At 50.2% G+C, this 22611-nt stretch overlaps 1 protein-coding gene across 1 annotated transcript; it reads right to left on the bottom strand.

Moving 5' to 3' along the window:
• Positions 1-12689: 12689 nt before the first annotated feature.
• GPX4 (glutathione peroxidase 4) lies at positions 12690-21502 on the bottom strand. Its single transcript, XM_021008914.2, has 7 exons — positions 21306-21502; positions 15621-15715; positions 15199-15343; positions 14634-14785; positions 14427-14451; positions 13192-13251; positions 12690-12933 (listed from the first exon to the last, which is right to left on the bottom strand). Exons 1-7 carry the CDS (start codon positions 21387-21389, stop codon positions 12901-12903), a joined length of 594 nt encoding a protein of 197 aa, XP_020864573.1. The 5' UTR covers positions 21390-21502; the 3' UTR covers positions 12690-12900.
• Positions 21503-22611: the final 1109 nt, after the last annotated feature.

The following is a 22611-nucleotide window of genomic DNA, read 5'->3' as shown; positions in this document are numbered from 1 at the left end:
CTCTGCTGTGTGTACACAGATGGAACAGTGTGGATGACAACCTGACACGTGGAGGCAAATTTAACCCCCACTGGGTAAGAACTGTCTGGAACATGGCTCTAGAAGGCTATACCTTTTCCAAAAAGATCAAACTTAGTAAAAGGTCTGGGGAGCCAGTGGGAGGAGAGAAAGAAATAGACATAAATACCAGATATTGAGAATGTGTACTTATTAAGGAAATCCAGAAAGGCAAAAAAAGAGAGCACTTGGGTGATCGCCGAGGAGAGCAGAAACAAGGGAGAACGCTGTTCTACAGACCGCCGTGACAGAAAGGGGAAATGAATGAGTTCAAGAAACATAAGCCTGGGAGAGGCTTGCTGTGATCTGCTGGGGAATTTCACTTATTCAGACATTGAATTCAGAAAGTCTTTATTCAGCACAGACTATGAGTAAAGGCTCTGTGCTAGATGCTAAGGATATAAGACAAAAAAAAAACCCAAGCCTTGCTCCCAAGGCATTTACATGATATAACTGCCAAAACCAGTTCTCTGTCAGAACCAGGAGAACTTAGAAAACAGAATAACTCATTGCTGATAAAGAAATGATGGGGACGGGGATTGGAGGTCAGAGCACCACCCCGTCATAGAAGTCATGATAGAGTAGAGGAAAGCCAGGCACCCCAGATTTAGGGAAAGCATATTTCAAATGGTTAATAGAATAGAATCCAAAAAGACTTAATGTTCTACAAATGTCCAGGAGAGATGGATGGCACAATCTTGATCTTAGGAATGAACATCCAAAGACAAAACCAATTACAATGAGGAAAGGGGAGAGCTGTCTAAAGAGGCTGTTACAGATACACGGAGAGCTCATTGACCAGTTCAGATTTTTATAAGACAAATACAGGAGATGGAAGCAAGAGTGGGAATATCAATCAGTCAGCCTGCTTTAAACAGCTACTCTGTGCCAGGACCTGGGTTAGGTGCTGGCAATACAAAGTCAAAAGTGAAATAGTCCCTATTGTTATTTTTTTGGGGGGGAGGGGGTTAGGCAATGGGGTTAAGTGACTTACCCAGGGTCACACAGCTAGTAAGTGTTATGTGTCTGAGGCCGAATTTGAACTCAGGTCCTCCTGACTCCAAGGCCGGTGCTCTATCCACTGTGCCACTTAGCTGCCCCAATGGTCCCTGTTGTTAAGGAGCTTACGTGCCTATGGGGGGAGACCTATATGAATAGAAACAAATGTGTACAAAATAAACACATGAAAACAAGATCATTGGGGAGGGGGGATTAAGAAAGACATACTATAAGTGATGCTTCAGCTGAGCTTGAAGGAAAGGAGGGATTCTGAATGCATTCCATGCAAAGACAGGGGGACCAGAGACAGGGTGCCATATGAGAAACAGCAGTAAGGCCAGGTTGGCCAAACTGGAGAGTATAGAGGGAAGGGAAAACAAATCTGGAAAGGTGAGTTGGAGCCGGGCTTTGAAGTGCCAAACAGAAGACTTTGCATTTGGCCTCAGAGGGAATAGAGAGCCGTTTAAAATTGACTGAGTCACGGAGTGAGACGGTTGGACTTAAGCTTTGGAGAAATACTTTTGCCAGCTATATGGAGGATGGGTTGGAGAGAGGAGAGGCTGGAAGCAGAGAGACCATTAGGAGCTGTTGGACTAGTCCAGGCAAGACATGATAAGGACTGAGAGTCATGGTCATGTGAGGAGAGACAAAGGAATGGATTCTAGAGGTGTTTCAGGGATAGTATTGGCAACTGATTGGATATGTGTGGTAAAGGAGGATGAAGAAGCAAAGGATAACTCTGAGGTTGAAAACCTGTATGAATGGAAGGAAGGCAGTGTCCTCAGCAGAAAGGAGGAAGTTTGGGGGTGGAGGGGACAAAGGGAGGACCACGCATAATCGCTGGTTTTGACACACAGAGTTTGGGGTATCTATGTTAGGCAGTTGCCTGACGTGGAATTAGAGCTGAGGAGAGACTAGGGCTGATTTGAGAGTCATCCACGTAGAAATATTTAATTAAGCACCAAGTGATGGTGTAGGGAAAAGAGATTCCAAGACAGAACCTTGGAGGTCAGTAGAACTACTGAGAGTAGAACCAAGCAGGAACCCTTTTGTTAAAATCTAGAAAAAGGCAGGAAGAAAGGGTGAACAACAGCACCAGATACCGCAGAGGGGTCAGGAAGGATGACTGGGGAAAGGCCGTCAGACTGGGCCAACAACAAGATCATCGATACTTTTGGAGAGAGCAGTTTCAAATGAGTGTTGAGAGACCGGAAGGCAGACTGCAAAGGGTTGAGGGGAGGAGAGGGAGCTGAAGCAAGGAGAAGCACTGGTTTTGCTTTTTGCTTTGTTTTGTTTTCTCCCCCTCTAGCTATTTCAGAGTTTGATTCTGAAAGGGGAGAGAGAGGATGAGAGCATGGAGGACTGAAGTGGAAAGAGGGGTGTGTGTGTGTGTGTGTGTGTGTGTGTGTGTTTAGGTATGGGAAAGGGCTGGCCATTTGTGGGGGAAGGAACCAGTATACTGATAGGGAGAGATTGAATGTTGGGGTGCAGGGGGGTTGTGAATGTGGAAACAATCATCTGCCATAGAAGAGAGGGGATGGGATTAAGGATGCAACTGGAGTGTTTGGCCTTGGCCAAAAAAAAGCCACTTCACCAGAGACTTGAATGAAGGAGGAGAGAATGGAGATGATGTGAGGGGTCTAAGTAGGAGAGAAGAGGGGGCTGAGTGCCTCGGTGTTCCCAGGAATGTGGTCCTCAGCTCTAAGGGGATGGGAGGGAATGGTGTAGGAGGCTTGAGGAGGAAAGAGAAAGTGGGAACAACTACTGTATTGAGTGGGACTGACAACCAGCAGCGAGGGCCCGGGTTGGACAACCTTCATCCATGGTGGACTCATTCAGCACGGTTGGGTGATCTTTCTCCAGATCCGTTCAGTGGCATACAGTCATGGTGACGAGTCATCCAGGGCTGTGGTTTGGCAATACAAGTGGTGAAAGGAGAGAATGGGGGAGGAGAAAAGGTGGGGGTTCCAAGGGACAGGGCAACATGGAGCTGATCTGGTAAACTGTAGGGTCTGGAAGGGAGGAAACCAAAGCCAGAGAAGGGACGAGCTGGCAGAGCAGTGAGGAACTGGAAGGTCACGGTGGGGATGACGATGATGATAATAGCATTTATATAGCGCCTACTACATGCCAGGTGATATCTCATTTTGTCCTCACAACAACCCTGGGAGGTAGGTGCCATTATTATCCCTTTTTATAGTTGAGGAATCAGGCAGAGAGGGGTTAATTGACTTGTGAAGGGTCATACGGCTCTGTCTCTGGTCTTGCTCTTTCTACTGCACCCCCAGCAGAGAAGGACAAGGAGGAGATGGTGGGAGGGAAGGTAGGAAAACAAGTGATAGAATCACAACTTCAGATCATGGCTAGTACGATAGTCCACTTTGGCCGCTCTCTAGAACCTGTGAAGAGGAGTGAGTAATGAGAAATAAGGTGGAAAAGTAGATTAAAGCCAAATTAGAGAGACTCCTAAAGTCCAGACCAAGGACTTTGCATTTTATCTTCAAAGCACTAGGGAGCCATAGAAGGTTTCTGAGCAGGTAAGTGTCATGGTCAGCTCTGTGGACCTGGACCTGAGGAAGGCTGTTTTTGGTAGCTTGTAGCTTGTAGATGATAGCTGAGAGAAGGGAGATCCCACAAGTGTAGAGGACAAGGAAGGAGGCAGTTACAACAGGTCAAGTGAGAGGGGATGATAGCCCACACTATGAGTGGAGAGAAAGAGACGTGGTTGAGGGAGAATCAAATACGTCTGGTATAGAAATAAGGGAAGGGGAAAGGAATAAACATTTATTAAGCTCCTACTACGAGCCAGGCGCTGTGCTAAGCACTTCACAAATATTATCTCACTTGAAATGATGAGTAAGAGGGAAGAATTTCATGACGCACACCTGTGTGTGGGATGAGCATGGGTGAAATTTTTTAAAAAGAGCATCATTTATATATGTGTGTATATACATATACATGTAATTTATATAATATATACATATGTATTTTTTAAGAAGGCCCAGGAACCCTATGCTTAGGAGGCAAGAGATGGATGAATGATCCTTATCATCATAAGAGCCTGCTATGTGCCAGGCACTGTGCTAAGTGCCAGGGATAAAAAGAAAGGCAAAAAACACCCTCCCTGCCCTCAAGGAACTCACAGTCTAATAGAAGAGATGACATACAAACAGCTACGTACAAACAAGACATATATGGGATAAATGGTGTCACAAGGTGACACTAGTAGGTTGGGGAGGGGGGAATGTAAAAGGTTACAGAGGTGGGAGATGGAGTGCCCTCTGTGTGGGTGTGTGTGTGTGTGTGTGTGTGTGTGTGTGTGTGTGTGTAAGAGAGAGAGAGAGAAAGGAAGGCATGTGTATGAGACAGGAGTGTATAGATGGGTGTGTGTGTGTGTGTGTGTGTGTGTGTGTGAGAGAGAGAGAGAGAAAGGAAGGCATGTGTATGAGACAGGAGTGTATAGATGGGTGTGTGTGTGTGTGTGTGTGTGTGTGTGTGTGAGAGAGAGAGAGAAAGGAAGGCATGTGTATGAGACAGGAGTGTATAGATGGGTGTGTGTGTGTGTGTGTGTGTGTGAGAGAGAGAGAGAGAGAAAGGAAGGCATGTGTATGAGACAGGAGTGTATAGATGGGGGTGTGTGTGTGTGTGTGTGTGTAAAAGAAAAGAAGGCATGGGATCTGTGTGTGTATGAGACAGGAGTGTATAGATGGGTGTGTGTGTGTGTGTGTAAAAGAAAAGAAGGCATGGGATCTGTGTGTGTATGAGACAGGAGTGTATAGATGGGTGTGTGTGTGTGTGTGTGTGTGTGTAAAAGAAAAGAAGGCATGGGATCTGTGTGTGTATGAGACAGGAGTGTATAGATGGGTGTGTGTGTGTGTGTGTGTGTGTGTAAAAGAAAAGAAGGCATGGGATCTGTGTGTGTATGAGACAGGAGTGTATAGATGTATGGTGTGGGTGTGTGTGTGAGAGAGAGAGAGAAAAAGGAAGGCATGGGATCTGTGTGTATGAGACAGGAGTGTGTAGATGTATGGGGTGTGTGTGTGTGTGTGTGTGTGTGTGTGTGTGTGTGTAGAAGCCAGGTCATGAGGGACCTGAAAAGCCAAACAGAGGGTTTTATATACTGGAGGTGATAGAGAGCCACTGCAGTTTATTGGCTAGGTGAGTGACATGGTCAGACCTGCACTTTTGGAAGATGGCTTTGGCAGCTGAGTGAAGGCTGGATTGGGACAGGGAGGGAATTGAGAAGGAGCAGTCAGACAGGATAGAGGTGAGTCAGGAGAAAGCAGTGATCAGTCACCTCAAAAGCTGCAGAGGTCAAATAGGTTAAGGCTTGCAGGGGGAAAATGGGCCTCCTACTTCTGATATCATTAGTAACTTTGGAAGCAGTATTTTCAGTTGAGCAGTGGGGTCAGGGGGTAGAAGTGGAAGCAGTGAGGAACACGTCTAGGGGATTGGCCGTAGGAGAGATACAGGATGACAGCTGGGGGAAATGGCCTTTTGGAGTGAAGTGGTTTTTTTCGGGGGGAGGGGAGGAGTGAAGGTTTTTTGAGGACAGGAGAGACCTGAGCATGTTTTCAGGTGGAGAAGGGTGCTGGCGGAGGAAGGCATGCTAGAGAATATTTGGGTTATGATCAATGAATGGAGAACCAGTGTATGTGACTGACCCCCTAGAGTAGGGATTCTGGGCCTTTTCTCTGTGTGTGTGTGTGTGTGTGTGTGTGTGTGTGTGTGTGTGTGTGTGTGTAAAGCAGAGCAGCTGATAACTTCATCATTTCATGCTTCAGAAGGTGAAATAGACAGCAAGAGGAACTTCTGTTCCGGATCTGATTCTCACTAAAGGGGAGGAATGTACTGTGATGGAAATGATGAGAATCTCGGGGCAATCTTGGGGAGGAAGCGATCACTACCATCCTAGAGTCTGTGGTAGAGAAGACGCTGGGCATGGTGGTCTGATACACACCCTAGATTTGGGAAGCAGATTTCAAAGGGGCCAGAGGAAGGACAGGTTAACTCAGGAAGGATGGGAAGTTAATTTAAGAATGAAATTCTGATGACACAAAGGGAAACAATTCTCTTGAGGCAGAAAAAAAGGGACATTGTCCAAAGAGAAGAGAGTAGATAGACAAGGAACTCACCAACCAACTTGGATTTTTAAAAGATCCGTATAGATGCTGGAAGTCAAAGGTAGCAGAGAATGAATATAATACGATCTGGACAAAGGATTCGAGGAGAGCAGATTTGGAACAAATATTGCAGGGGGTGTATAGGAAAATCAGCCAGTGGGTGGAAAGATTGTCGAGTAGTGGATGGAGTCAGATGATTTCTGCTAGTAAAGTTCAACAGTCCTGGAGCTGGTGGAGTAAAGGCAGATGGTGGAGGGACGCGGGGTTGAGAATTGATAGGCGGAATGGCCAAAGGAAATGGGGCGAGGGAGGTGAGGAAATTAAGGGTGGAGGACAGTGCACAATTGAATTGGTCATTGATAGCTGAATAAGGCTGAGAGGGTGAAAAGACAGGTCAAAAAAGAGATGGGTAGACTAGGAGAACAGGGAGGGATGGAGGAACTAGGGATAGAAATGAGAAAAATGGGTGTGGAAGGAGTCCAGAAGAGGGAGGGCTTGTGATCACAGAGGCGAATTTCAGAGTTTAAAGTCATGGAGATGGCGCAGATGAGAGGGAGGCTTAGAGTGAGACCACTCCTGTGGGTGGTTGAGCTAGAATGGAAATGGAAGTCCTGAGCGTTTGAGGAGTTGATCAGAGAGGAGGCTGAAGTGTTCAAGGAGGCATCAGCAGAGTGATGTAGATGGAGTGAAGTTCCCAAGTACGAGGATGAGTTAGCGAGGAAGACTCTAAGCCAGAGATGGGACTTCTTAAGAAAGAAAGGAAGAGTGACTCTGGCAGTAGATCTTTTCATCCAGTTAAAAAAACAAACCATTCATTAGGTACCTACTATGTGTAGGACACTGGTAGTATGAGAGATTCAAAGACAAAAATTAAGCAATGGCTACCCTCTGGGTGCTTACATTCATTCTGCTGGTGAGATAGAATACCAACACAGATAAATACAAGGCAGTTGAAGAACAGAATGTTTAGAAGAAGGGATTGTGGAAGGCTTTGCAGAGAGACTTCTGAACTGAATGTTCAAGGAAAATAAGGATTTTGAACGGAAGAGCTAAGAGGGGAGTGCACTGCAGACCTGGGGAATCCAGCAGCTGCACAGAGAGGAGAGTTTGAAATGTGGAACTGGAGAATAACTAGTAGGCATTTGTTTGGAATAGGACGGGTGAAAGAGGGATTAATGGGAGAGAAGGCTGGAAAGGTAGATTGGAGACAGGTGATGGAAAGTCTTCATTATCAGGCTAAGAACTGTTCGAAATGACTCCATGTTTATAAGCCTGTGTTAGAAATAGGCTTGACACCAAAAATTTAGTATCAAGAAAATTTATTATAAAGAAAGTCCAGAGGATTTAGACATTTCTGGCCAGAAGTGGGCTCCACCCCTCTTCAGGAGGGGTGGGCCCTGAGGGCAAGGGCAAGGGCAAGTGTGCTTTTATGCAGTTGAATTCAGCGCGAAAACCTCCCAGGCCGGGATTGGTCCATCCCTTCCCAGGTTACACTTTTCCTTACATGTTTCCCCTTGATATGCTCAAGTATGTTCCCCCTCCCTTGGTCATACATCCCATGACTCGTTAATGAGGCTCTAATTTTATGCAGGGTGTGTCAGATAATAGTAATGAAGTTCATTAAGCAGGCGCACTAACATTTTTCAGGTGTCCTCAGGTTGACCCTAACTGGTCTGAGCTGGCTTGACCCTTATCTTGATTTTGGGGTCTTCTTGGAACAATCCACTTACTTCCTATTGGTCAAGCCCAGCCCACCTACAGTGTACCACCTCCTGGGACCTTTGTTCTTTAAATCTCTGCATTATTCTCTTTCTCTGTGGAAATTTAACCTTTACCTGACTCTCACACCCGAGATGAATGGGAAGGTGGTGAAATGTCCTCGAATAATAGGAAAATTTGGAAGAGAAAAGGGTTTAGTGGAAGCACAACAATGAGTTCTGGTTTGGACTTGTTGCATTTTGAGATGCTCATGGGACATCCAGGCGGAGATGTCCAAGAGGCAGTCAGTAAGGCAGGTTAGAGCTCAGAAGAGAGATTAGGACTGGATGTACAGATGTTGGCGTTATTGACATAGAGATGATAATTGGACCCATGAGGGGTGATGAAATCACCACGAGAAAAAAATGTAGAGATCAGGGCATGAGACCGAGTCTTGAGGGACATCCGTGTTTTGGGGAATGGAAAATGGCTGATAAATCAGAAAAGGAGTCTGAAAAGAAGTCAGATAGGCAGAACTAGAGAAGGGCAGTGTTGTGGCAGCCAAGGAAGAAGACAGTGGGCAGAGAGAGGGATGGAAGCTGCAGAGAGGGCTAAGGGGGCTGAGAAAAGGCCATTGGAGCTAGAGGTGAAGAGATGTGGTCTCCAAGAGTGGAGTGGGGTCTAGAGTCTGACTGCAAGGGGTTGAGAAGTGATTGGTAAAAAGAAAAAAAAGAGAGAAGTGATTGGTGAGGAAGGAGTAGATACAGCTTGGATGGATGGTAGGAACAAATGATGGGGGGTGTTTTAGCTTGGTTTTGGGTTTGTTTTTTTAACAATGGGAAGATCTAGGCATAGTTGTAGGCAGTGGGGTTGGTGTCTAAAAAAGACTAAAAGGGAATGAGGAGAAATGATCCCTGGGACAAGCTCCTGTGGAATCTCAATGGGATGGGATTGACACCACTTCCCCAAAGACTGGGACAAAGGGAAAGAGAACAGATGACGATGAGGTAAGGGCTTCTGAGGTAGCGAGTCTGACAGAAGGGGGAGCTTATGGTGGATGGACCTCATTTTCTCAGTCAAGTCAGTGAGGTCCTTTGCTGGGAGAGAACTAGATTTGGAACAGCTGGGGCAGGAAGTGTGAGGCATTCAATGAAGAATAAAGGGATTGCCTTGCAGCAGCCAGAGGGAAGATAATGATCAGGAAAGGGAATTTCTGAGCTAGAAGGGCTGAAAATAGCAGCGATAGATGGGGAGATAGCTAAGGGGTGGCCCCTGTGTGACCTAGTCAGAGCAAAGATGTAGGACACAGGAATGGAAGGCTTGAATGGAGGCCAGGGTATGTTGGAAAGGCTAGGGTGCAGCAGGGGGAGACCGAGTTCCTTGCAAAAGAGCAAGAGCAACGTAGGAATGGAGAGATGTAGATAGATGGAGTGACCTTAAAGGAAGAGGAGGGTGATGGTGACGGGCAGAAAAGGCAAAGTCTGGGGGCAGCAGGGGAAGATCTTGGAAGCCAGCCCATCCCAGACTGAGCAGTGTGTCAGGGAGCAGGAGACGGGGCACAAGCCACACAGCAGAGGGCAGCCAGGGATGAAATCTTTATTAATGCCACATGATGTTGGCAAGAGCAGGTGATGAAGAAATCTAGGGCGAAGAGGAATCCCAGAGGGCAAGAGGAGATGGAAAACAGCAGAGGACGTGGACTGTGGACTGTGGAGGGATAGGACTGAGGTGGTGGGATAAGGGTGAGAGCAAAGGGACAGACAATAGGAAGTATTTTTGACTCAGCAGATGGTGACTATGAATCAGAGGGAGGAGAAGGGAAGGTGGGGGCTCACTTGCCATAGAATGGGGGGAGGGGAGCAGTTAATTGGGGCCCCACCCTCCAGGATCCTTCGAGGACTCAGCATGGAGTTGTTGCAGGGACAAAGGCATTAGCTTCCATGGGAGTGGCAAACTCTCAACCCTAGGGAGGTGGAGGGGGTGGCTATCCCAGGGAGTTCTATGTCAGTAAATAACACCTTATGATCAGGTCCCCTGAGCCAGACTGAACTGATTTTGTAGCCTTATGCCAAGATGGTGAGAAAGGAGGCACACCCCAAAAGATACTATGTGGAGCAAGCATTAAAGTCCCCATATGAATTCCCTCGAAGTGCAGGCTCTTTGGTGCCTCTGGATCCAGGGTTCAAATCTCAGATGGTTCTGAGACAATGGCAGCAGACCATGACTGGAGAGGGGTCCTGAATGAACTCAAGTTTAGTGCCAACTCCTTGGCCTCATCTAAAAACGGTGGTGGGCAAGGCATACCCAATACCCTGCATATGGAAGAACCACTCACTGGTCTTTCCTGGGGTTTGTGGACTCCGGCAAATTCCAGCAAAAAATCTTTTCCCCTTGCCTGGAGTTCCACCGAGGTAGTATTCTATGACTGTATCTATATTTATATGTATAGCTATCTATAGCTATATCTCCTGAGGTAAGGCTGAATCTCCTAGAAGGAGAAGGGAGTCTCTTGACATGCCATGGGCTTGGATTAGAATCCTCTACCAGGTAACTTTAATAACCATACTTTTAAAGCCTTATATGCCGAGCGCTTTTAAGGAGAGCTGATGGCCACTCCTTGGGAGGGACTGCCTTATGCTGACTGACATTGCCAGGTTAGGGAATCCCCAGAGTGTAACAGGCCCATCCTGCCAGGAGGAGACTACTGACACGTTGGTCACAACACAGGACTTGTTTCAGAGGCTCCAGCGTGATGCAAAGGGCTGCGTGCAACATGGAGACCTCTAAACTTGCTCGGCTCATTTATCGCCACCCAAGTACCTCCGTGTATGATGCCTCCCCCGTCAGCTCCCTTCAAAAGCCCCAATCAACCCCTCAGTTTGCAGAATGAAGACCCAAAGAGAAGGCCTTGACTCAAGCTCATTTAGTCAGCAGCAGACCTAGGACAAAACTTTGGGTCTCTGGACCCCCAGTTGAGGGATTATGGGTAATGCTTTTGTGGCTTGGTCCCCGAAGACTCTAACCTGGTAAAGGGCATGGCCGCCATCTACGCTGCGTGCACTCAGTGAGCAGATCTGTCCTAGACTCTGTCCAAAGGAGAAGGATGACCTTGTTCGGAGCCAGGTTGACAGGCTGAATGACAGGGGAATGTGGATGCCCCGGTGAGTCTGACCACTGGCCCACATTCTGATTTATCTCATTTTCCAGGTTCAGAGCCCTGAGGCCTGTTCCCTGCCAGGCTCCTACTCAGGCTTGGTCTTGTTCTGCTGGAAAGGCCGGGGGAGGGGGAGGAGGTAGGTATTGAATTTAAGTGGGCATCTTCTGGGGCCTGTCCTCAAACCTGCTTGAGTGCCCAAGCGTATCACTGCCCCAGCTCACTTCCCCACCTGGCAGGCGTCACCAGAATAATCCCCAGCCTCAACCAAGTTGTTCTCCTACCTTGCCCAGGTGGACGAATTCTGAGAACCTACCTTTTCCCTTTGCCAAGTGATACTTGGACCTGCTCCCACTGCTTCCTGTCCTGTGGGCCCTGCACAAGCCGCAGGGGGAGAGGTAGCATTAAGCCTTGGTATAGGTGACCTCTGGCCTATTCACCACCAGCATCATGGCCAGACGCAACATCACCACTGAGTGGGGCGCTCAGTCAGTGGAACAGAAACCAGGGCTGGGCTGTGGTGGGGCCGCAATTGCCTTTGGGGGACAATACGCAGGACTAGCCCTGTTCATGGGGGTGAAGGGAGAGCTGGGGCCTCAAGATGTCTCCCTGAAAGTCACTCGATGGGGGCCTTCTAGAGTAGGGCTTCCTAAGCGGGGCTCAGGGAACATGGATCTTTTAATATTGGAGCAATCGTATTTCAAGCTAATTTCCTTTATGATCTGTAATCCTCTGGCTTTTCTTTTATGCATTTTACAAGAAGGTATCTCCCCAGCCTGACCCCCCGGGGGTCCACAGAACCCACAGGCTAGAGCCCAGAGCACTGTACTTGGCACAGCACTCCCCAGGCTCCAATTCTGCCCCCTACCCACACTTGAAGCACCAAGAACCAACCAGGAGGGCCCATTCCTCCCCCTACCCCCAATTAATCAAGGCCGAGATCTGAGACGGACCCTGAAAGACTCCTTCCCCCTTCCCAAGGGCTCACAGTCAAAGCTTTAAGCCTGGAGGGACCTCAGGGGTCACTGGGTTCAACTTCTTTATTTACAAGTGAGAAAACTGAGGCCTGGGGCTCAAGGCAGTGCTTGCAGACCCAGGGTAGGAGCTAGAGCCCTCTGCCTCCAGGTCCTTCGGCGCCCCCCCCCCCCAGCCCATGGCTGACTGCAGGCAAAGTGACCGGGTCACTTAACAAAAGCCATTCTCGGTGAGAACAAGAGGCCAGGACAGGACGGGAGGAGCCAGAAGCCAAAGGCCTGCTCGGCCTGAGCTCCCACCAGCCAGGCCTGGGAGGAGGAGCGAATGGAGATTTAGCTCCCTCCTTCCTTCCCCTTTCACTGGCTTAGCCCAGGCTCCAGCCTTCTCAGATGGTGGCCAGAAGCGGGAGATGCTGAGCCTAAGGCAGCTGTCCTGAATGCTTCCTCCCCAAGGTTCCCAGGTCCCAGGCACTAGGCCTTTAGCAAAGCCCTTTCCTCCCAACAATTCAGTGACGTAGCTGGTAAAAGCTGAGCCCCATTTTACAGATAAGGAAATAAGCAATGAGATAGATCAGTAATTTCCCAAGGTCATCCCAGAGCGAGGCCAGAATTAGAACCTAGGTCTCCTGCTCCTTGGGACAAGGGTCCAATCGGGACACCACAGAATGAGACCTGAGCCAGGGCTGTTTTTAACTTTTTATTCCAATAAATGAGCCAGGGGCTCGAGGCTGCAAGCTGTCGCCATGTGCCCCCCCAGGGTCTTCCTCCGGCTGGGATGCACGCCGGGTAGTCGGGTCTACCCCACCAGTGACCTGGTTTGAAGGCAGACCGTCATGGGTGCCGGGTGGAAGACTCCGAAGATGGCGGGAGACAGGCGCAGGAAGGGGAGGGGGAACTAGAGATAGCAGGGCAGGTCCTTCTCAATCACCTGGAGGAAGAATGGGCGAGAAGAAGGGTCAAAAGGAAGCTGGGAGCTCCTCCTGATGCCCTGCTGGCAAAGGCCTCGACTCCTAAGGCAGACTGCAGCCCACTCCTGTGGGCAGCAGACAGGGCCAGGGTCTGCTGAGGAACAGTCTCTCCTCTTTCAGGGTCCCCCAGAGGGCAGGAGAATGAATTAAGTTTGCCTGGGAAGAACTGGGGAAAGTCCCCATGGCTTTACTCAGGACCAAGGGGAGGAGGCACCTACCAGGGGGTCTTCCATGGGACCGTACCGCTTCACCACACAGCCGTCTTTGTCAATAAGGAACTGGAAAGAGGAAGAGGAGTGCTATCAGGCAGGGCCACACAGGGAGAGTCAGGAGAGCACAGAAGGGCCTTACAGGGGACAAAGGGTTTTTTTTGTCCTGCCTGTCCTACCCAGGGAGAGGATCCTGACTGCCACAGTGGAGCCCAGCCTACCACACAGCTATCCCTTTGATAAAGAAGCAGGGCCCCAGAGAAGGGAAACCATTAGCACAAGAGTATGCTAAGCAGCAGAGCCAGGATTGTGAGGACCAGGCCCCAGGCCCTCTTTAGAGCTCATGCGGGTGAACACTTATTTTGCAAATCAGGAAAGTGAGGCCCTCTTCTACCATCAACCTCCCCAGCCCTGCCCAGCCACCTGCCATTGCGATGGCCCAGTTACCTCCTCCTCACAGTATTGGAGTTGGAAGAGGCCTCAGTGGTCCCCTACCCCAACCCACACTTAACAGACCCCATTGGCAGCCTTTCCAGTGTTAAACCCATGAGCTCCTGAAAGAGAATCCCCATTGAGAAGCCGCTGACAGTCAGTCTTCCACCTGCTGAGACAGACCATTCCACTTCCTGGAGAAGGGCTTTCTGAGGCCTCTGCCAGGAAGAGGGATAACATAACCTTGCATCTCATCCCACTTCCAGGGTGTCTATTAGCTAAGCAGGAAGCTGTGGATTTTGTTTTTTCAGAGGAGGCCCAGCAGAAGAGTTGGGTTCAAGTCCCAACGCCAACACTCCTAACTGTGGGTCTCTGGATGAGTCCATCAGCTAAGCACCAGTTTCCTCGGGTATCAAATGGGGCTGTTACTGCTCTGATGTTCTGTCCTGAGACACCAGCTCCCTGGGAACCGGCTGTTGCATTTTTGCTCAGACACGGCTGGCACACAGTAGGCCCTTAATCAATGCGAGCTGGTTGGCTGATTACTCCCACGCCCTCCCGCTCGGGTGGTTAAGAGGCTCTGACAAAAGAGAAGCCACCACTGCTGCAGCTGGGCCAAGCTTCCTTGTATCCACTGAAACAAAAACGTGTCTGTGCACACACACGTGGACCATGTACAGGGAGAGTCCAGGGAAAGAACAGGAGCCCAAGGGAGCCGTGAGACATCAGGGAGTGGCATGACTCCATTTCAACCATTCCATGGGGGTGCCCCTTGATGGCACTGCCCCCCAGGACCATCAGGCTAGGCTTACCTTAGTGAAGTTCCACTTTATTGCACTAGAAAGGAAGGTGAACAGAAGCGTGAGGCCTCTAACAAGCATTCAGCCCACTAACCACTCATCCTTCTGTCCTCCCCTCCCACTCCCAGTGGCCACATTTCTAGGCCCAGGTGAGCTGGGGCCTCATCCTTCTGTCCCTCCCTGTCCCCAGGGCTCTTTCCCCCCAAAGCCAGCACTTACTTGCCTAAAATGCCCTTCCCTCTGGGTTGGACTTTCATCCATTTCCACAGGGGGTGGGCATCGTCGCCATTGACACATATTTTGCTAAACATATCAAACTTGACATTGTAGCCGGCTGCAAATTCTCGGATTTCTGCGTTACTCCCTGGCTCCTGGGGGAAGAAGGGTGTGACAGGGTATACAATGGTCTAGGTGGAAGAGCTGGCTTTGATGGCCACAGCTGCAAGCAAGGGGCTCCCACTTTTATATACTTAATTTTTTTGTTTTCTGTTGAGGCAATCAGGGTTAAGTGACTTGCCCAGGGTTACATAGCTAGTAAGTGTCAAGTGACTGAGGCCACATTTGAACTCAGGTCCTCCTGACTCCGAGGCCAGAGCTCTATCCACTGTACCACCTAGCTGCCCCCATACACTTAATTTTGACAAGCTAACGCTTGCTGCTGAGAACCTCCCCTTCCATTAGACCCACCCCTATAATTACAAAACAGGTTTGGCCCCACATGCCCATTGGCCAAAAGCCCGCCTAGTTTGTGTCCGGGATAAAGGTCCCTCCCCCCTCCACCTACCTGCTTCCCAAACTGGTTGCAGGGGAAAGCTAAAATCCGTAAACCATGCTCAGCATATCTGGCGTGCAGGTCGACAAGCTGAGTGTAGTTTACGTCTGTCTTACCTCACTGTGAGGCTACATTGGTGACAATGCAGACACAGCCCCTGGAGGACAGATGGGGGAAAGCTGTTAGTGGGGGAGACTAAGGTCATCCCGGGCAGGCTCCCCCCCCCAGCCAGTGTATTTCCCAGAGGCCTGCCCTCTGTTCCTGCACACTCTCTGCTCCTTGTTAGCTGGAGGCCCAGGATCCCGGCTTGCCTTCTAGAGGAAGTCTAGCCATGAGTGGCCAGCTCAGGTTACATAACCAGCATAATTATGGCTGGCCTCAGGGAAGGGCCTCAAGGAAGGGCCAACCTGCCCCCCCCATGGGATACTCCTCACCTGTACTTATCCAGGGACACTACTTGACCCTCAATGTCCTTAGCAGAAAAATCATGCATTGACCTGGCACATCTCCAGTCATTGCGGGAAGAGCACTGTAGGACAAAGAGAGGGTGCTGAGCCCCGCCATGCATAGCACCCACCTGGGGCTCAGAGTCACTGAGTCACTCTCTCTGGGCTGGCAGCACGACACATAGGAAGAGGATCAGGCCTAGCAGCATCAGAGGACCTGGGTTCAAATGCTACCTCTGCTGCTTACTGTCTCTGTGCCCTCAGGCAACACTCCCCGGGTCTCAATTTGCTTATTTATAAAATAAGTGGGGTGAAGGTTCCAGAGGGACTCTTCTCATCTCCTGAAAGAAGGGGGATGATCTCAAGGTGCACAATGAAACATGTTTTTTGGACTTGGTCATTGTAGGAAATTCTTTAGCTTGACTATGCAAATTTGTTTTGTTTCTTTAAATTGATGTGTTTTTTTTTTAACATCACTATATCTTCTCCTGGTAACCCTCCCCCTCCTCCCTGAAAGCCATTCCACATAATACAATTTTTTAAGGACAAAAAAGAGAGGGAAAAAATCAGCAAAACCGATCAATACATCGGAAAATGTGAGCAGTGTATAATCCTTGTGGGCCTCTCCTCTGTGCAAAGGGATGGTATGGCGAGTATGGGTCTTCTCAGATCTCTGCCTTGAAAGCCAGACTACGTATATTTAGTATAAAGGCATTGTTTTTCTTTTCCTTCAGTGGAGGAAGGAGAGGAAATTAATGCTTGTTAATTGAAAAAAAACAAACCACAAGTTAAAAGCACAAACCCAAAGAGACGATTGGTAGAAGTGGTACCTAGGAGAGACTGTGGGGGTCAAAGCCCTGGAGGAGCAGGCTAGCTGCGCCAGCAATGCTCACCAGAGGGCCTCCCCTTTCCCCTCAGCCCGTCATACTGATGCTGCATGGAGGTCAGAGTCAGGGGCAGGTCATGCCGCTTTAGCACAAGGTAAGCTCCTCAAGGTCGGCTTCGGTTTTGTACCTAGCTCAGTGCTTGGTACATAGCAGGTGCTTAATAATTATGGGCTGAACTGAAAGGAGGGAGCCTCAGATGTCCCTCGGGGCTCTGATGTGGCAGACCTTTCCACTAGAATTACCCTCCTCCACCGGACTGTTCTTCCTTCACAGCTCTTCACTGCTGTACCCTAACCCTAAATGGCTCTCTCCTCTCTGGGAAGGTCTCTAGGGCATTCCAGTCTGCAGCTTTGGAGGGCAAACCTGGCTAGATAACCTCCCTCCTCCCCTTCACCTGTGCCACCGAAGAGTTCAACTGTCTGCAGGCTTGTCTCTGCCACAAAGACAGGGCATATTGCCATGTCATCATGTGATGGCTTACGAAGCGCTCTCTCACAAGGCAGGCCACTCACACACTGCACCACCTACGTGCACATTTTTAAGAAAGATCAAAATGTTGATCATCCAGATCTGAGTTGAAAGGGCCCGCCAAGGTCACAGAGGTTGAAGTGAGTGTCATATTCCTGACAGCCTCCAGGGCAGGGCTAGGCACACAGCAGGAACACAGGGATCTGGGGCTGGGGAAGGAGGGAGGGAGGACCCTGACCCAGTTCTTGACTTCCACTGGGATCCAGGATGGGCAGCCTTTCTGGCAGCCAAGCTCATCAGCCCGCTGGCAGCGAGCACCTGTCCTAGGCACTGAGCCCCACCTTTGTTGCTGAGAACTTGGCAAAGTCTCTGGGCGTGGAGCAGATGATTTCTGCCCATCATTTAGAGGCAGCATGATGTAACAGAGAGAGGGCTGCCCCTGGACCAGGAGGACCTGGGCTCCAGTCTTGCCTCAGTCACTTACTACCTACATGACCCTCAGGGGGTCACTGAACTTCTCAGCTTCAATTTCCCCATCAGTAAATGGGGGCCACATATGTACCACTGACAGTTTGATCCTCCTGACAATCTCGCAAAGGTCAAGTGCTCTGAAACCTTAAAAGAATGGGGTCCAGCCCTGGGATTTCACTGGGCCAGGAAACTCCAAGATGGAGAAACTCTGCAACATATAGCCTTAGCTGCTCAGAGCCCTGGAGGAAGGACTGGTACTCAGGCCTTCCTGGCTGGCTGGCTCCAACGCCAGCTGGCTCTCCAAACCGCTACAACAGCCAGTGAAGGCCAGTCAAACCTGGAAACCTTATGGCATTATGGAAATGGCCCTGCCTGTACCGGTACCACTCACTTCTAGGACACCCTGGGGCTCCTTTCGGGGACATTAGGGGTTTCCACAGTGCAGAAGCAGCTGAGAGCTGGGAAGGCCTGCAGAGGCCCTCAAGGTGCCATGATGAGTTCTGCTGTAGGCCTTTGGCCACCAGGTCCCTTCACTGCTTCGGGGCTGTTTCCTCACTAGGAAAAATGAAGGCTTTCCACTTGGCTCATAAGGTGGTACAGCTGAAGGGAACCTCAGAGACCCTCTACCTGGTCCAACCCCCTCCTTTTACATACAGGAATCACCTTCAAGCTCCAAGGCTCCAAGAGGTCAGGGTATTTCCCCAAAGTCACACAGCTGTTCAGGACCAGAGCAGGAGACCCACTAGGCCTGCAGCTCCCTGCTGCAGCTGGTGCTTCCTTCTCATGCCAGATCCTCTCGAAGGCCCTTCCAGCTTGACAAAGGCTCCCATCATTTCACAGAGGCTCAAAGTCAGCCAGTCAATAAGCACTGATTAAGCACCTCCTGGTGCCAGACACGATGCTAAGCAAGCACTAGGGCTACAAAGAAAGGCGAGAGAGGAGCTCACAGTCTAGAGGGACAAACAAGCTAAACGCAGGCTAAGCCTTGCCCAGGCTCCCACAAATGACTTGGTACAGATTTGTCTGTGTGCCTGTCCGGCCTCCTCCCCAGAGTGTAAGCTCCCAGAAAGCAGGGCTGTTTTCCTGTCTCTCTCTCTATATGTCCAGAACTTGGCACCGTGTCTGGCACATAAAAATGCACCCACTCAGAGACTTTCCTGGTGCCAATGCAGGCAGCACCTTCTCTGAAACCTCTGGTCTTAGAGGCTCTTGTGAAGCCACGGCTTGTGTCCAACCCTGGAAGAGCCCCATCCCCTGGACCCAGGTGCCTGACATGTCATAAACACATCACACATGTTAGCTGAACAGATCTGAATTAGGAGCTAGGCCAGGCCTGGAGCCTACATCTCCATACTCCTAGGCCAGGTCTCTTCATTCACTTGTCCAACAAACACTGACATCAGTCTGACTCTCCTCAGTGGGCCTATTTGGGGAGAAGTTACCAAGGAAACACCTCAGTCCCTATCCTCTACATGTGGCCTGGCTGGTCCTTTCGGCATCCTCCTATGACCTCCCAAGCAGAGCAATTTCTAGAGAAACAGTGGACACACCCATGAGATTACCCAGGGAAGAAAACAAACCTAAGTCTCAAAAATATTTACAGACTGGAGGCTAGAGTATGCTAGCCAGGCCGAAGGCCTAAAGTGGGCAGGGCAGGGAACAGAGAGGCCTCCAGTCCCACAGATAGCCCAACTCAAAGTCCAGGGCAGAGGTCTTACTGTAATTCAAATGATTCAGCAGCCTCCTACCTCTCATCTCAGAGCTTTCAGAACTGTCCCCAAGACTTGTTATCTACCCACACACTGGCAAGTATGAAGAACACTCCTTGCTGCCCATTTCTAAGCACTCACTCAATTCAGCCCAGTCAAGTCAATGTTATCAAGGCTAAGGATGTAGAGATGAAAGAATAGCCAACTTCTGGCCTCAAACAGTGGTTAATCTAGTGGGTAGAGAGAAGGAAGAGGTGTGTACACACAAGTACACAAATTGGTATATGAACAAGTGCACAGGAGGGATCAAGAAAAGATTCACAGAGGCAGGCTTCAGTACTAGCTGGGGTCTAGCAGGAAAGGGTCCCAGAAGAGGTGGCATATAAGAGGGGCCCTGAGGAAAAAGTAGGATGTCCGTAGGCAGAGGGCCTTTTGACAATGGAGAAGGATAGACTGGAATGAAGGAAGGATATGTGGAAGGAAGACCGTTTAGCAGGCTAATTACAACAATCCCAGGTGATGAGGGCCTCTACTAGGGGGGCAGTGGTGGAAATGAAGAAAGATGAGTGATGCTGTGGGGCAGAAAGATTAGGGCTTGGTGTCTGGATAGGGGGACTGTGAGTGAGATGGAAGAAGGACCATAAACAGACAGAGCAAACACAGTATAGGATGTTTTGTACTGCGGGAGAAAAAAGTCCAATTTGATGTGCTTAGTCCAATAACAGTGCCTAATATCCACTTCTGGCGTCCATAAACACTCAATTTAATGCCAGTGGCCCTGCATCATAACCCAGAAGAGAGACAGACCCAGCTCCCATGACACAAAATCCTTGGCTTTGCAGACTTCAGAAAAACTGCTACACTGTGCTAATGTGCCTATTGCCCTCCTACCTTCTCTAATCCCTTTTCCCTTCTTGGCTTCCCCAGCCCAAGGCCAGCGGACTGGAGGAACTATTCCTGACGGTAGGCTAGGAGGGCAAGAGCCACCATTCTGCTTTTCCAAAAGGGTAAACTAAGCCTCAGAGAGGAAAAGGACTTGCCCAAGGTCATAATTAAGACAACATCAGATCAGGGACTCATATAAGATTGGTAAAATTTTAGAGCTGAAAACATCCCCTCCCCCAAGGTGAGGTTACAATGGTCTTAGGGTTGGGGGGAAGGGGTGCTTGAACTTAGACGGCGAAAAAGACATATTTATTTTCAATAAGCTCTAACTGAAATTTGGCATTTCCTGCAATTATTTAAAAACATCCTTTTGAGGAGACCTGTCCAGACTGATCCAGGAAGCTATAAAAGACGGAGAATCCTGCTACAAAGTCAGAGTCAGAAGGTGGACCTGGGAAGCCAACGAACGCCCTAGTCTTGTGGAGGGGGTCATGGGGAAACCGAGGGTCCTCACAGGTCATGGAAGTCGCCCCCTCACCCTACAACAGGGGAAAATATGACCCAGGGAGGTTAAGAGACTAATCCCAGATTGCACCCCAAGAAAGCATCGGACGCAGGAGTTGAACCCAGGGCCCTGCCTTCCCAGTGATTTAGGATTGAGGGGACTCGGAGGCTACCCGGCCTAACTTCCCCACCATTAACAAGATGAGGAAACTGAGGCCTGGGGAGGTGAACGGATTTGCCAGGGTCACCCGGCGGGTTCTTCGGACCCCGGGTCCGGAGCTCCGTCCATTTCACCACCCCAGCCTGGGGCACGCGCCGAAGAGTCGGAGTGTGACCCCGCGGCCCCCTCCTCTTTCTCCTGCGCCGCCTGGCGGGCAGTGGGGGGGCTGGTGGCCGAGCCCGCCCCTCCCCCTCCCGCCTCCAGCTTCGGAGAACAATCGCCTGCTGAAGTGGGGCGGGCAGCCCCCTCCCCCATGGCAACCCTCCCTCCCCGGGCTCCCTACCCCGCCTCCGCTGCCCCCCACCCCGGCCCCGGGATTTGGGAAGGGGGCTGGGCCTGAGCCGGGCCCGACCAAGGCTGGCTGGCGGCTGCTCGCGTCCGAGGGCCGGGGGCCGACGGGGAGGGGGCTCGCGCGCCCTCCCCTAACGGACCCGAGGGGCGGGGGTTGGGGCTCAGTGGCCGCCGCTCGGCCGGGCCCGGCTCCCCCACCCTGCCCTTCCCGCGGCCTCGCAGGGCTGCCCAGGCTCACCATACTGCTGGAAAGGCCCGGGGCCGCCAGGGCTGCGCACAGCAGAGCTGGCTTCACCAAGCGGTAGAGGCGGCTGAAATTCATTTCGGGTGGCGGTTGAGCCTCCTTCCCCAGAGGCGGATCCCTCCCGAGCGCCCCAATCAACGCGCGTCCGGGGGGCAGGCCCTGCCGGATCGCCCCACCCTCTGGCCTTCAATCACTGGTCTGAATTGTGGTGGGGCTGGATAGGCGGCTCAGCCAGCCAATCAACAGGCCGGAGTACTAGAGGGCGGGGCTTTGAGTCCGGGGGCGGGGCTAGAGGCGGGGGCGGGGGCGGGGCGGGGCAGGGTAGATTATGTAGACCAGCTAGGTCCGCAGAGCACCTGACTCCCTTCCTGCTTTCTCGTGGCCCCAGGGGATAGAAGCTAGTGTCAGAGTAGTTAGCAAGTGCGCAAGTCGGTCTAAGGATTGCGGCCGTAATGGTGCGGTTTATTTACCCAGATAATGTGCTCCAGATCCCCACACAACTTGACATGTCACCCAACTCTCCATGGATGCCTTAGTTTCTCCCATAAATTGTATAGCGTATACCAGTCTAGTGGCTCCAGGGTCCACGTTTCAGGCTGCTTAATCTGCTTAATGATGAGGTAAAAGGGTAATTAGTAATCAAGAAGAAGCCTAGTTAAAGGTTTATCAACTAAGCCACCAAGTCTGGATGAGTTTTATCTGCACATCTTTCCCAGCAAGTCACAAAGGCTGACTCACAGGCATTCAGGGCAAGTAATTCCAGGCCCCCAAGGGCAAATTCTCAGACCGGCAGGATTTAGAGCTAGAGGCACCTTGAAGATTATCTGGTAAGACCCAAGAAGCTTCATTCCTCACCAAGCCTGCATGGAAGGAGAAGGAATAAACTCTCATACTCAGTATGTTTGGCGAGTTTTGGAAAGGGAAACCCCTGGGACTAGCAGAGAACTTTAAAGAGCAGGGCTTTGTTGAGGGGTTCCCAGTCTTGGTAGGATCAAGGTTTGGGGAACTGTTAAAGATTAGGTTACAAAAGCTCTGGAATTGGAGAGTTTTCTGTTAATCTGAATGTCTAGTTATCTTTCTCTGCTAAATCTTAATCTGTGTGTTTTCTGGCCCCTGACAAATAAACCCGAGAAAACATTCTTTTGGTCTGGAGTGTTTAGAGCCAAGACTGATGTACTAGGATTCATGAAATCTAAGTTAAAATCTTAGTTCCAACATTCTACCTGTGTGATCTTGAAAAACTCCACTTATTCTTAACTCGGTTAACTAACTTCTCTGTGTCTCTATTACTCCTCTATAA

This window comes from Phascolarctos cinereus, unplaced genomic scaffold (assembly GCF_003287225.1).
Source record: "Phascolarctos cinereus isolate Bilbo 61053 unplaced genomic scaffold, phaCin_HiC Scaffold_4;HRSCAF=312, whole genome shotgun sequence".
In the NCBI taxonomy this organism is placed as follows: domain Eukaryota; kingdom Metazoa; phylum Chordata; class Mammalia; order Diprotodontia; family Phascolarctidae; genus Phascolarctos; species Phascolarctos cinereus.
Note: the sequence above shows the minus strand (reverse complement) of the source record. Positions and strands in the feature narration are given on the sequence as shown.